The sequence below is a fragment of the Schistocerca nitens genome, chromosome 8 (genome assembly GCF_023898315.1).
Source record: "Schistocerca nitens isolate TAMUIC-IGC-003100 chromosome 8, iqSchNite1.1, whole genome shotgun sequence".
Lineage (NCBI taxonomy): Eukaryota > Metazoa > Arthropoda > Insecta > Orthoptera > Acrididae > Schistocerca > Schistocerca nitens.
The window spans coordinates 76312983-76328412 of NC_064621.1; the positions used below are offsets into that span (position 1 = coordinate 76312983).

At 41.8% G+C, this 15430-nt stretch overlaps 1 protein-coding gene across 4 annotated transcripts in view; it reads left to right on the forward strand.

The window, feature by feature from the left end:
• The window catches only part of LOC126199290 (homeodomain-interacting protein kinase 2), a 236852-nt gene that overhangs the window by 150589 nt on the left and 70833 nt on the right, over positions 1–15430 (forward strand). For all 4 annotated transcript variants that reach the window (XM_049936110.1, XM_049936112.1, XM_049936113.1 and 1 more), the window contains one exon: positions 3160–3597. In XM_049936110.1, the coding sequence (XP_049792067.1) occupies positions 3160–3597 (438 nt within the window). The remainder of the gene's footprint in view (positions 1–3159; positions 3598–15430) is intronic.

A 15430-nucleotide genomic window follows, 5' to 3' on the forward strand; every position in this document is an offset into this window, starting at 1 on the left:
TAGCACTCCTGAAAGAAAGGATATAGCGGAGACATGGCTTAGCCACAGCCTGGGGGATGTTTCCAGAATGAGATTTTCACTCTGCAGCGGAGTGTGCGCTGATATGAAACTTCCTGGCAGATTAAAACTGTGTGCCCGACCGAGACTCGAACTCAGGACCTTTGCCTTTCGCGGGCAAGTGCTTTACCAACTGAGCTACCGAAGCACGACTCACGCCCGGTACTCACAGCTTTACTTCTGCCAGTATCTCGCCTCCTACCTTCCAAACTTTACAGAAGTTCTCCTGCGAACCTTGCAGAACTAGCACTCCTGAAAGAAAGGGGTACCGGTCGTGAGTCGTGCTTCGGTAGCTCAGTTGGTAGAGCACTTGCCCGCGAAAGGCAAAGGTCCCGAGTTCGAGTCTCGGTCGGGCACACAGTTTTAATCTGCCAGTAAGTTTCATATCAGTGCACACTCCGCTGCAGAGTGAAAATCTCATTCTGGAAACATCCCCCAGGCTGTGGCTAAGCCATGTCTCCGCTATATCCTTTCTTTCAGGAGTGCTAGTTCTGCAAGGTTCGCAGGAGAACTTCTGTAAAGTTTGGAAGGTAGGAGGCGAGATACTGGCAGGAGTAAAGCTGTGAGTACCGGGCGTGAGTCGTGCTTCGGTAGCTCAGTTGGTAGAGCACTTGCCCGCGAAAGGCAAAGGTCCCGAGGTCGAGTCTCGGTCGGGCACACAGTTTTAATCTACCAGGAAGTTTCATCCCAAAGGTGTTCTATAGTATTCAGGTCAGGACTCTGTGCAGGCCAGTCCATCACGGGGATGTTTTGGTCGTGTAACTACTACGCTAGAGGCCATCATTATGAACAGGTGCTCGATCGTGTTGAAAGGTGCAATCCCCATCCCTGAATTACTCTTCATCAGTGGGAAGCAAGAAGGTGCTTGAAATGTCAGTGTAGGTCTGTACTATAATAGTGCCATGCAAAACAACAAGGTGTGCAAGCCCCCTCCATGAAAAACACGACCACACCATAACACCACCGCCTCCAAATTTTACTGTTGGCACTACATACACTGGCAGATGACGTTCACTGGGCATTCGCCATACCCACACCCTGCCATCGGATCGCCACATTGTGTACCGTGATTTGTCACTCCACACGACTTTTTTCCACTGTTCAGTCGTCCAATGTTTACACACCTAACCGAGGCACTGTTTGCATTTACCAGTGTGATGGGTGGCTTATGAGCAACTGCTTGACCATGAAATCCAAGTTTTCCGACCTCCCACCCAACTGTCATAGTACTTGCTGTGGATCCTGATGCAGTTTCGAATTCCTGTGTGATGGTCAGTATAGATGTCTGCTTATCACACATTACGACCCTTTTCAACTGTCGGCGGTCTCTGTCAGTCAACAGATGAGGACGGCCTGTACGCTTTTGCACTGTACGTGTCCCTTCCTGTTTCCACTTCAGTATCGCATCGGAAACAGTGGACCTAGGGATGTTTAGGAGTGTGGAAATCTTGTGTTCAGACGTATGACACAAGTGACATCTAATCACCTGATGACGTTCAAAGTCTGTGAGTTCTGCAGAGCGCACCATTCTGCTCTCTCACAATGTCTAATGACTACTACTTGGTAGTAGGTGGCAGCACAGTGCATCTAATATGAAAAAGTATGTTTTTGAGGTTGTCCGGATACTTTTGATCACATGGTGTGTATCACAAATGATATAATGAGTAGCATCATTTCTCATGATATAAGCAAATTTTGAGCAATGGGTATGTATACTAGCTACGAATTGAAGAAGCAGGTGGTTGTGCATTCTTCTCCCCCACCGTCCCATTTCTAAATGCCCCCACACCTTTTTTTTTGGGGGGGGGGGGGCGTTATTGATGGTGTCTGTCGAGTGACGAGCTCAGAAACTGAGAAATATGCTAAACTTCGTGTTGATTACCTATCCACCACCTAGCAGTACTGTTATAAGTGGTAACATTGTCTCTTGTTCATTTCTCTCTCTCTCTCTCTCTCTCTCTCTCTCTCTCTCTCTCTCTCTCTCTTTTAAATGCAATAAGCTCGTGTTCCAACTGCTAGCTCAGTGATTACTTCAATTTCAGTTATTGAGAGTGATTTTGTGTGTTATTTGAAACAGCACTGAAGACAAGGAAAAAATCTTATCAGCATAAATAGGTATTACGGGGAGTAGTATCTTGGGAACCACACGAAAATGTAGGGCAGACTGTCATCTTTTTTGGCTTAAAAAAATTAGCACTGAGAAAAGAAAATGTTATGGAATTTGATAAAATTGTCAATTCAGATCCCCGAAGCTGCAAGTCATGGAAAGAATATAGTCTATACCAAGATCATGGAATGAGATTTTTGTAGAAATTTCAACATACCACATTTCTGAGGCTTAAATACTATATATACGCTGCGTAATGGTGCCATAAAAAACATAAGATGATGTACTAAATGTTTATTTAACCAAGTTTTTATTTTGTAAAAATCCAATTTTTATTCCATGGTATTTTACTGACACAAGCGCTAATAAAATAAGAGTCGGTGATCATTTTATTTTCAGTGTAATCAGTAGGAAGATGAATTGTGTGTCTGTTGATGGTGAGTGTAATAAGAATTATAAATTGCATATTGTTCTCACATAAATTCTGTAGAAAAAAAATAGCTATACAGTTTAAAAGAACTGTTTGGTGTATTGATAAATGTATCTGACCTAGTGCCATATCTTATTTGTATTTTCACACAAATAATGTTTCTCAGAACTATTCCTGTCTACTTCATAATTTTAAAAAAAAAAAAAAAGAAAGAAAGAAAGCTTGCATTTTACAGTTTTAATCGCAGCTCACACATTGCATTTTTTTTGTGAGTTTTGACAGAAGCATAAAAATCGTGTAATTTGTGGGGTAATTTAAGATGAAGAAAAATCCCATAGGTCAGCTACTTTTTTTACATAGTGCTAAAAAAATGTTAATTTTGCATTTAATGATTACACTTTTTATAGTGATTTCTTTGTTCATCGGCATTTATTTAATGGAAATAACTTTTTTGTTGTTTCAGTTTTCTAGTTGATTTGTTATGGCTGCGTGTCTTGAGTATATTTTAAGCCACTTTGTGCAAATAAGACAAGAAATTAATTTACTAATTCTTATTTCAATGCAGCACTCAGTCAACGCCACCTAGAAGTTCAGCAGCTGTAACAAGCAGCACACGTCAAAGAAAGAATGTGATTTCCTGTGTGACAGTCGCAGATAGTGATGGAGAAGATCAGCACAGCCCAGCTAAATTACAGCAGGCACAAATGCAGCAGCAGCAGCAGCAGCAACAACAACAACAACAGCAACAATCAATAGCACAGCAACAGCAACAACCACATCAGCCTCAGGTGCAACAGCAAGCACAACCACCTCAGCAGCAGCACCAACATCACCAAGTATATTTGCCGCCACCGCAGCAACAGACATCACAGCCGCAGCAGCAGCAGCAGCAGCATCACCATCAGCAGCATCACCACCACCACCAACAGCAACCTGTACAACAGGTTCTGGTTCAGACACCAGTCCAAGTTACCAGAGAAATAAAACACGAGCCACAACCCACGTAAGTGTTGGCACTTATTTGTACATTATTTGATAGGATATTCAGGTACCATTTGCAAAATTAATCTATTTTAGTACCCTATTTACCACTTTTAATACTGCTGCACTCTCAGTAAATCATTGAAATGTCTAATCTGCTTTTATCTTATTTAGTCACTTTTCTGTTTAAAACCATCTGTCATGAGTCCAATGCAGGTTTCAAGTATTAAGGGTGTCTTCCATCTCTTTTAAATGCCTTAAATGTTACATGTTGATTGACAGAGACATGTGGAAGTTATGTTTCTCCTTCACTAAATTTTCACATAATTTCTAACATAATGGACAAACTAGAGGGTCCAGTATAGCCACCAAACTTTAAAGGTGTGCCTTCTGTGACATAGTGATAGACTTGCATTTTAATACCAAATGAGACAGTGCAGTTGTTAGGACACTGTCATATTTGGGAGAACAGTTTGCCTGGCCATTCTGATGTAGGCTTTTGTGATTTAAATGTTTTTTTATTGTAGTCTTTGATCACAATATAAATTCCTTTGACGATGACCGGTTTCAGTCAGTAATGACACATCTTCGGATGTGTTCTACACCATGTCTTAATTGTAATTTAATTTAGGCACAAGCTGGCATGTTTCTTCTGCAAAGACACCAATGATCACTGTGTTGCCCTCACAAAACATCCTTAGATATTCTGTATGTGTTTAAAACTGAACTATTTATTTTCATTGACTTCTGGTGACAAATCTCTGAGATAATCCCTGGATGAAGGACTAAATAAAATAAAAGTTGCTTGAACAAAATAAGATATTGAGTTTCACTGCAAAACAGTATTACTTAACAACAAAAGTAAGCCTCTTATTTTTTGCTACACATAGGGCCTAATACTAGTTTTGTACTAAAAAATTTTCTGTAGACGAAGAGTTTAATTTATATTTTAACAGTACTGTCCATTTGTAGAAGCATAGGTGTTATTAAGTCCAATTTAGGCTCTATTGTTTACAAGAAGAGGTATCTGAATTGCTGCTTCAATATTTGAATTTACAATCGGATATCTGAGCTAACACTTCGTTCAAGAATCATGAAAGAAGGTTTTATACATGGAAGAACCCTGGTTTCAGATAGATTATATAATGGTAAGACAGATTTAGGAACCAGATTTTAAATTGTAAGACATTTTCAGGGGCAGATGTGGACTCTGACCACATTCTGTTGGTTATGAACTGTGGATTAAAACTGAAGAAACTGGTAAAAGGTGGGAATTTAAGGAGATGGGACCTGGATAAACTGACTAAATCAGAGGTTGTACAGAGTTTCAGGGAGAGCATAAGGGAACAATTGACAGGAATGGGGGAAAGAAATACAGTAGAAGAAGAATGGGTATCTTTGAGGGATGAAATAGTGAAGGCAGCTGGGGATCAAATAGGTAAAAAGACGAGGGCTAGTAGAAACACTTGGGTAACAGAGGAAATATTGAATTTAATTGATGAAAGGAGAAAATATAAAAATGCAGTAAATGAAGCAGGCAAAAAGGAATACAAACGTCTCAAAAATGAGACCGAAGGAAGTGCAACATGGCTAAGCAGGGATGGCTAGAGGACAAATGTAGGGATGTAGAGACTTATCTCATGAAGGGTAAGATAGGTACTGCCTACAGGAAAATTAAAGAGACCTTTGGAGAAAAGAGAACCACTTACATGAATATCAAGGGCTCAGATGGCAACCCAGTTCTAAGCAGAGAAAGGAAAGCAGAAAGGTGGAAGGAGTATGTAGAGGGTCTATACAGGGGCGGTGTTCTTGAGGACAATATTATGGAAATGGAATAGGAGGTAGACGAAGATGAAATGGGAGATAGGATAGTGCATGAAGAGTTTGACAGAGCACTGAAAGACCTGAGTCGAAACAAGGCCCCCGGAGTAGACAACATTCCTAGCTCACTCATTTGTTACATAGTTTAATTCTTAATTTCTTTGAGTGTTTTTGGTACTTGCATTGTTTCATACATAAATTTCGGGCGTATTATAGTATTTGAGAGTTGTAGCATCGCGTTTTAGTACCTGAATAGTGTAAAATCGCGTAGTCGTTTGTCTTCTGTTTTTGTTTTGAACGGCCAGTGTCGGTTGGTCACAGTCAGTGTGCTCCCTGCCGCCGTTGGATAAGCAGCTGCAGCAGCAAGTCGTATACTCCTAGCTCACTCATTTGTTACATAGTTTAATTCTTCATTTCTTTGAGTGTTTTTGGTACTTGCATTGTTTGATACATAAATTTCGGGCGTATTATAGTATTTGAGAGTTGTAGCATCGCGTTTTAGTACCTGAATAGTGTAAAATCGCGTAGTCTCCTTCCGCCGCCGAGCAGTGTGTCAGCAGTGCGCAAGTAGCAGCATTACTGCATTTACTAGGCAATCTTGTATTTTAATAACCGTTTAAATTTTGTCGATTTGTTTGCGCTCTCTGTAGATTAGTTCAGACGTTCTTTGCAAAACAGTTTTTAGCATGGATAGGGACTGCAACTGCTGTGTTCGGATGCAGGCTGAGTTGGCATCCCTTCGCTCCCAGCTTCAGGCAGTGTTGGCTTCGGTCACACAGCTTGAGGCTGTTGCCAATGGGCATCACTGTGGGGGTCCGGATGGGGGTTTGTCGGGGACGGCCAGCTCGTCCCACGCATCCCCCGATCGGACTAAGACTGTGGTTGCCCGGGGTACTGCCCGCATTGAGGCTGATCCCTCACCTGTGGTAGAGTGGGAGGTCGTCTCAAGGTGTGGCAGGGGGCGAAAGACATTCCGGAGGGCTGAACGGAAGGCCTCTCCAGTTTGTCTGACGAACCGGTTTCAGGTTCTGTCTCAGGCTGATACTGATCTTCGGCCTGACATGGCTGCTTGTCCTGATCCAGAGGTTGCCCCTCAGTCTGCAAGATCCGGGCGGTCGCAGAGGGTGGGCTTACTGGTAGTTGGAAGCTCCAACGTCAGGCGCGTAATGGGGCCCCTTAGGGAAATGGCAGCAAGAGAGGGGAAGAAAACCAATGTGCACTCCGTGTGCATACCGGGGGGAGTCATTCCAGATGTGGAAAGGGACCTTCCGGATGCCATGAAGGGTACAGGGTGCACCCATCTGCAGGTGGTCGCTCATGTCGGCACCAATGATGTGTGTCGCTATGGATCGGAGGAAATCCTCTCTGGCTTCCGGCGGCTATCTGATTTGGTGAAGACTGCCAGTCTCGCTAGCGGGATGAAAGCAGAGCTCACCATCTGCAGCATCGTCGACAGGACTGACTGCGGACCTTTGGTACAGAGCCGAGTGGAGGGTCTGAATCAGAGGCTGAGACGGTTCTGCGACCATGTGGGCTGCAGATTCCTCGACTTGCGCCATGGGTGGTGGGGTTTCGGGTTCCGCTGGATAGGTCAGGAGTCCACTACACGCAGCAAGCGGCTACACGGGTAGCAGGGGTTGTGTGGCGTGGACTGGGCGGTTTTTTAGGTTAGATGGCCTCGGGCAAGTACAGAAAGGGCAACAGCCTCAAAGGGTGCGGAGCAAAGTCAGGACATGCGGGGACCAAGCAGCAATCGGTATTGTAATTGTAAACTGTCGAAGCTGCGTTGGTAAAGTACCGGAACTTCAAGCGCTGATAGAAAGCACCGAAGCTGAAATCGTTATAGGTACAGAGAGCTGGCTTAAGCCAGAGATAAATTCTGCCGAAATTTTTACAAAGGTACAGACGGTGTTTAGGAAGGATAGATTGCATGCAACCGGTGGTGGGGTGTTCGTCGCTGTTAGTAGTAGTTTATCCTGTAGTGAAGTAGAAGTGGATAGTTCCTGTGAATTATTATGGGTGGAGGTTACACTCAACAACCGAGCTGGGTTAATAATTGGCGCCTTTTACCGACCTCCCGACTCAGCAGCGTTAGTGGCAGAACAACTGAGAGAAAATTTGGAATACATTTCACGTAAATTTCCTCAGCATGTTATAGTCTTAGGTGGAGATTTCAATTTACCAGATATAGACTGGGACACTCAGATGTTTAGGACGGGTGGTAGGGACAAATCATCGAGTGACATTATACTGAGTGCACTATCTGAAAATTACCTCGAGCAATTAAACAGAGAACCGACTCGTGGAGATAACATCTTGGACCTACTGATAACAAACAGACCCGAACTTTTCGACTCTGTAAGTGCAGAACAGGGAATCAGTGATCATAAGGCTGTTGTAGCATCCCTGAATATGGAAGTTAATAGGAATATAAAAAAAGGGAGGAAGGTTTATCTGTTTAGCAAGAGTAATAGAAGGCAGATTTCAGACTACCTAACAGATCAAAACGAAAATTTCTGTTCAGACACTGACAATGTTGAGTGTTTATGGAAAAAGTTCAAGGCAATCGTAAAATACGTTTTAGACAGGTACGTGCCGAGTAAAACTGTGAGGGACGGGAAAAACCCACCGTGGTACAACAACAAAGTTAGGAAACTACTGCGAAAGCAAAGAGAGCTTCACTCCAAGTTTAAACGCAGCCAAAACCTCTCAGACAAACAGAAACTAAGCGATGTCAAAGTTAGCGTAAGGAGGGCTATGCGAGAAGCGTTCAGTGAATTCGAAAGTAAAATTCTATGTACAGACTTGACAGAAAATCCTAGGAAGTTCTGGTCTTACGTTAAATCAGTAAGTGGCTCGAAACAGCATATCCAGACACTCCGGGATGATGATGGCATTGAAACAGAGGATGACACGCGTAAAGCTGAAATACTAAACACCTTTTTCCAAAGCTGTTTCACAGAGGAAGACCGCACTGCAGTTCCTTCTCTAAATCCTCGCACAAACGAAAAAATGGCTGACATCGAAATAAGTGTCCAAGGAATAGAAAAGCAACTGGAATCACTCAACAGAGGAAAGTCCACTGGACCTGACGGGATACCAATTCGATTCTACACAGAGTACGCGAAAGAACTTGCCCCCCTTCTAACAGCCGTGTACCGCAAGTCTCTAGAGGAACGGAGGGTTCCAAATGATTGGAAAAGAGCACAGGTAGTCCCAGTCTTCAAGAAGGGTCGTCGAGCAGATGCGCAAAACTATAGACCTATATCTCTGACGTCGATCTGTTGTAGAATTTTAGAACATGTTTTTTGCTCGAGTATCATGTCGTTTTTGGAAACCCAGAATCTACTATGTAGGAATCAACATGGATTCCGGAAACAGCGATCGTGTGAGACCCAACTCGCGTTATTTGTTCATGAGACCCAGAAAATATTAGATACAGGCTCCCAGGTAGATGCTATTTTTCTTGACTTCCGGAAGGCGTTCGATACAGTTCCGCACTGTCGCCTGATAAACAAAGTAAGAGCCTACGGAATATCAGACCAGCTGTGTGGCTGGATTGAAGAGTTTTTAGCAAACAGAACACAGCATGTTGTTATCAATGGAGAGACGTCTACAGACGTTAAGGTAACCTCTGGCGTGCCACAGGGGGGTGTTATGGGACCATTGCTTTTCACAATATATATAAATGACCTAGTAGATAGTGTCGGAAGTTCCATGCGGCTTTTCGCGGATGATGCTGTAGTATACAGAGAAGTTGCAGCATTAGAAAATTGTAGCGAAATGCAGGAAGATCTGCAGCGGATAGGCACTTGGTGCAGGGAGTGGCAACTGTCCCTTAACATAAACAAATGTAATGTATTGCGAATACATAGAAAGAAGGATCCTTTATTGTATGATTATATGATAGCGGAACAAACACTGGTAGCAGTTACTTCTGTAAAATATCTGGGAGTATGCGTGCGGAACGATTTGAAGTGGAATGATCATATAAAATTAATTGTTGGTAAGGCGGGTACCAGGTTGAGATTCATTGGGAGAGTGCTTAGAAAATGTAGTCCAGCAACAAAGGAGGTGGCTTACAAAACACTCGTTTGACCTATACTTGAGTATTGCTCATCAGTGTGGGATCCGTACCAGGTCGGGTTGACGGAGGAGATAGAGAAGATCCAAAGAAGAGCAGCGCGTTTCGTCACAGGGTTATTTGGTAACCGTGATAGCGTTACGGAGATGTTTAATAAAGTCAAGTGGCAGACTCTGCAAGAGAGGCGCTCTGCATCGCGGTGTAGCTTGCTCGCCAGGTTTCGAGAGGGTGCGTTACTGGATGAGGTATCGAGTATATTGCTTCCCCCTACTTACACCTCCCAAGGAGATCACGAATGTAAAATTAGAGAGATTAGAGCGCGCACGGAGGCTTTCAGACAGTCGTTCTTCCCGCGAACGATACGCGACTGGAACAGGAAAGGGATGTAATGACAGTGGCACGTAAGGTGCCCTCCACCACACACCGTTGGGTGGCTTGCGGAGTATGAATGTAGATGTAGATGTAGATGTAGATGTGAACTACTGACTGCCTTGGGAGAGCCAGTCCTGACAAAACTCTACCATCTGGTGAGCAAGATGTATGAGACAGGCGAGAAATTCCCTCAGACTTCAAGAAGAATATAATAATTCCAATCCCAAAGAAGCAGGTGTTGACAGATGTGAAAATTACCGAACTATCAGTTTAATAAGTCACAGCTGCCAAACACTAACGCGAATTCTCTACAGACGAATGGAAAAACTGGTAGAAGCCAACCTCGGGGAAGATCAGTTTGGATTCCGTAGAAATGTTGGAACACATGAGGCAATACTGACCCTACGACTCATCTTAGAAGAAAGATATTAAGGAAAGGCAAACCTACATTTCTAGCATTTGTAGACTTAGAGAAGGCTTTTGACGATGTTGATTGGAATACTCTCTTTCAAATTCTGAAGGTGGCAGGGGGAAAATACAGGGAGCGAAACGCTATTTATAATTTGTACAGAAACCAGACGGCAGTTATGAGTTGAGGTGCATGAAAGGGAAGCAGTGGTTGGGAAGGGAGTGAGACAGGGTTGTAGCTTATCCCCGGTGTTATTCAATCTGTATATTGAGCAGGCAGTAAAGGAAACAAAAGAAAAGTTCGAAGTAGGTATTAAAATCCATGGAGAAGAAATAAAAACCTTGAGGTTCGCCGATGACATTGTAATTCTGTCAGAGACAGCAAAGGACTTGGAAGAGCAGTTGAACGGAATGGACAGTGTATTGAAAGGAGGATATAAGATGAACATCAACAAAAGCAAAACGAGGATAATGGATTGTAGTCGAATTAAGTCGGGTGATGCTGTGGGAATTAGATTAGGAAATGAGACACTTAAAGTAGTTAAGGAGTTTTGCTATTTGGGGAGCAAAATAACTGATGATGGTCGAAGTAGAGAGGATATAAATGTAGACTGGCAATGGCAAGGAAAGCGTTTCTGAAGAAAAATTTGTTAACATTGAGTATTGATTTAAATGTCAGGAAGTCGTTTCTGAAAGTATTTGTATGCAGTGTAGCCATATATGGAAGTGGAACATAGACGATAAACAGTTTAGACAAGAAGAGAATAGATGCTTTCGAAATCTGGTGCTACAGAAGAATGCTGAAGATTAGATGGGTAGATCACATAACTAATGAGGAGGTATTGAATAGAATTGGGGAGAAGAGGCGTTTGTGGCACAACTTGGCGAGAAGACGAGACCGGTTGGTAGGACATGTTCTGAGGCATCAAGGGATCACAAATTTCGCATTGGAGGGCAGCGTGGAGGGTAAAAATCGTAGAGGGAGACCGAGAGATGAATACACTAAACAGATTCAGAAGGTTGCCGTAAGTACTGGGAGATGAAGAAGCTTGCACAGGATAGAGTAGCATGGAGAGCTGCATCAAACCAATCTCAGGACTGAAGACTACAACAGCAACAATATCTGGGAAGACTTACTTTGTTAAGATGAACTTTCTTGTGAGATCCAGGCACAAAAATCAGCACAGAGGTGGGCAATGCAACAAAAGTGTGACATATTCACAGCACTGCTTCATTGTGACAAGATCTGAGGAAAGGATCAGAAATAAAAGATGTAAAGAAAGTATCATTAGTCATAGTTAAATTTTTTCATTTCAGGAAAAAAGTGAAAATGCAAGCGATGTCAAGAAAAACGTCAGTTGAGATTGCTCTATCAATAAGTCCAAATGAAAAGACGACATCAGGTGAGGTGGCGCATTGGTTACATACTGGACTTGCATTCGGCAGGACAGCGGTTGAAACCCGCATACGACCGTATTGATTTAGGTTTTCTGCGATTTCCATAAATTTAGGCAAATGCCAGGATGGTTCCTGTAAAAGGGCACGGCCGACTTCCTTCCTCAGCCTTCGATAATCCAATGGGGCTGACGACCTAGCTGTTTGGTCCTCTCCTTCCAAATCAACCCACCAGCAGACATTGACATCGTGTGAAATCAGTCTGAATTCTAGTGTTAAAATTTATTGTTTTACGGAACTGTGAACAACTTTCACCTAAGTAGATCTTAGGATTAAAGACAGATTGAACTGTATTCATCAGAAATTAGTTGGTGGGATTTGGTTGGCAAGAGGACTAGAACTTCTTTTATATATATTTGGGTAACAGGTATTCCAGAGTGTATACGTCCTGGGAAATCCGGGAAACCCTGGGAATCTTTTCATCTGGGAGAAACTGGGAAAAACCCAGGGATTTTTAGAAATTCGGGGAATTTTTTGTTGTTTTAGTTTTCAGTTAAATTTTTGTAATTTTGACTGTCTGGTAAGAACTAATCCTCTAACAAGGAATATTACTGCCGACTAAAACTGCAGCAATAAAACATAAACGAGGGGGGGGGGGGAATTCAGTTGCAAAGGAAATGTGCCATTTACAACAACTGTGCGTAACCAAGTGTCTGCCAACAGCAAAATGTGTCAAAGACCTAGAATGAAGACTGAGTAATACTTTGTACCAACAAACTGCCTCTGATGAGCATGATGTCACAACTATGTGTATTAGATTCCCTTGGGCAGTTGCCGGTGAGCTCACATGCATGCAAAGTTGAGTTGGGTATTACTCCCACTTCTGGCTACTTGAAGTGTGGCTGTTAGCTCTGTCTATAGTAGCAGTCAGATGCTGACTGGAAAAATTTTTCTGTCCCTCTGAAGCTGCTAGATTCGCACACACGCGGAGCATTCAGAGTTGTTTGGGGGAAAGGGGTAGTCTCCACATGACCCATGTTTACGTTTAGTGATTTTGCTGTTTCCTCTTCATTTACAGCTCCTTGCCAAGTGAAAACAAAACAGATTTCTGTGGCCAAGAGCTATCAAGTGAATTAAAATTCATTCCCGTAATTAGAGAAGGCTAAAATATGTTGTTTGTTTCAGTTGTCTGATTTATTTTATTGCTGTGTTTTCGGCAGTCAAGCATTAATCACCTTGCAGAACGATGAAGTTATTTTTGTTGGTTTTCTAAGGAAATTTGGCTTTTATTAACCTTTTCCACTTAGGCAGTCAATTTTTTTGAAACAAAGTGTTTCGGTTCACAGCATTGGCATTGGCTAGTTCCAAATGTTTGCTGAATTTCAAGTGCATGTTTTCATCTTCTGGCACGTATTTATGCCATAATAAAGAACCAAACACGAAAAGTTTAGATCCCGAAAACCACACTGAAAAGCCTGATGTCAGGTCGGGGCCTATTTCATTGTATATCAGGACATATGAATGTTCACTTCTAATCGAATTATGCATTTTAGTATGGTTTATGAAATTTCGATGCTCTTGGTGTATTCTCTGATGTCCCGTTTGTTTTATGACATAATGTAAAATCTCTTAGTGCTTTATACGTATGAACATGTGGGTTTCCTATGTCATTGTAGCTGCGCACGCACAGTAACGTCTGTTTTCTGGCACTTTCTGGCAACTGCTGAAACGTACCTGTTTCTAACAGGTCTCTGGGAAGATATTGTGAAGCATTACTTTCAAAGTAAATTAATTTTTACGCAACATGAATTATGTATGAAGTAACTGTTCTCGAAAGAAGAGATACTGTTGATGACCGTGCAGCTTTTCCCTGGAATAAATGATGATTAACTGAAACCCTCAGCTGCCGACAGGTATTGTTGATATACCTTGATGTGGACAGCTGAAAATGTGTGCCCCGACCGGAAATTGACCCGGGATCTCTATCCATCTGAGCGTTTCAATTTAGAATTTCTTAAATCACAGAGCGTTTGACTGTCATTTAAAACTTAACACTTTTAGGATCAGCCACTTCAGAATTTCAAGCCCAGAAGCCAAGACATTTATGTCATCTTTTAAATTTTTCCAGCTTTTGGTGTGATGTGTCTTAAAGTGTAACACATGCAAAAAAAAATAAAGATCAGTACTACATGTGAAAGCTTAGCTTCTCTTGTAGCTTATTAATCTTTGAGACCAATATTATATGTGAGAGCTTAGTTTTTCTTGTAGATACACTATGAATATTAATTTAAACCATTAACTTTCCCTATTTGTGACCACGCTTCTTAACAGTATTCTGTTATTGCTGTCATCAGCTGGCGAGATCACGTGACGTGAGTTATGACTGTCTTACAAAAGTGCATCTCAGTTTCGGTTTCAATGCTTCGGAAACTACAGTGCTGTGTCTGCTGGAATTCAAATTTATACTTTTGTAATATGAAAATATGCAGCATATCGTAATACAAAAATGTGTAACGTGTATGTTGCTGCACGTAAAAGAGCTTTCCAAAACTTCCTTTCTTTCTGGGTTTCGTTTTGTAAACTGCCGAGAAGTTCTATGCCAGTGTATGAAATGTTAACCATTCAAAGGATTGATAAGTTTTACAGTTGCTAGGGGAAATATACTGTCACTTAACATGGAAAAAGAGTATTTTTGCCCAGGAAAAAGTGTATTTTTTAACCGGGACATCAGGGAAATATTCGGCAATTTTTTTCCTTGTCTGCCTATACACCCTCTATTCCTTCTCTACAATTGAGAATGATCATCTAGTTGTTGCAAAACAGATTTTAGAGCATATTGGGCATATTATCATAACATTAGAACACTGCAGTGGAAATCTAATAAACTAACATCAGATGTTAATTCTGAAGTTTGTTCAGTTTGAGTAGTTTATTTACTAGTGTGAGAAGTTACAGTTCAAAGGTCTGGAAAGCCAGTAACTGGTGGGAGAGCAGTATGCTGTGACCACATGTTGCATCCATATGATGATGTTATGTGGCAGAGGATGAAGTGACGGCCAGTCGGAATCATGTGGTAGTGTGGGTCTGATGATGGAGTTTAGGTTTTTTAGCAAATATTTAGCGTTAGTGGTGGACAAATCATAAAATCTACTTAAAGTTCTGCCTGAGCAAACTAAACTTTCAAGTTCTATTTCAAGAAAATAGGCCAGCAGATTACAGTGTGGGGACTTCTGTGTTGACTGTGAGACATGCTACATTGTCTTTCTTCATATTATGGGAGTGGAGATTAGTGATGATTCATCAGACCACAAAACACAGGTCTTAATGTTGAGAATCATGTGTCAGTAACGCACTTGCAGAATCAACTTGTGAAGGGCTATCAGTGGCAAGATCTGTACATTATATTCAACTTGAATGATAATTATAGTTGATTCATCCAGGATTTTTAATTTTTTCCAGTAATGTGATAATGATTATGTCCTGTCGAAATGCAAATAATTTAAGGCATAAAGATATAACAATTCACAAACTAGTAGAAGTGCTGAGTTATCACATAAACAAGATTATAAACTTTCCTTCTGGATGATTTGTTTCTTGGAGCAATAGTTCCTACCATATCCCTTCTCCTGCCTCAGGAACGAACTAAGAGTTCGAAGGGCTACGATAAAACTGTCACTTTCGTTCTTATACTAGTGAACCTACCAATGCTCGACAATTGTTAAGTAGGCAAGGGAAATGTGTATTAAGTCCTAATCTACTTCACTCCCACCTCCTC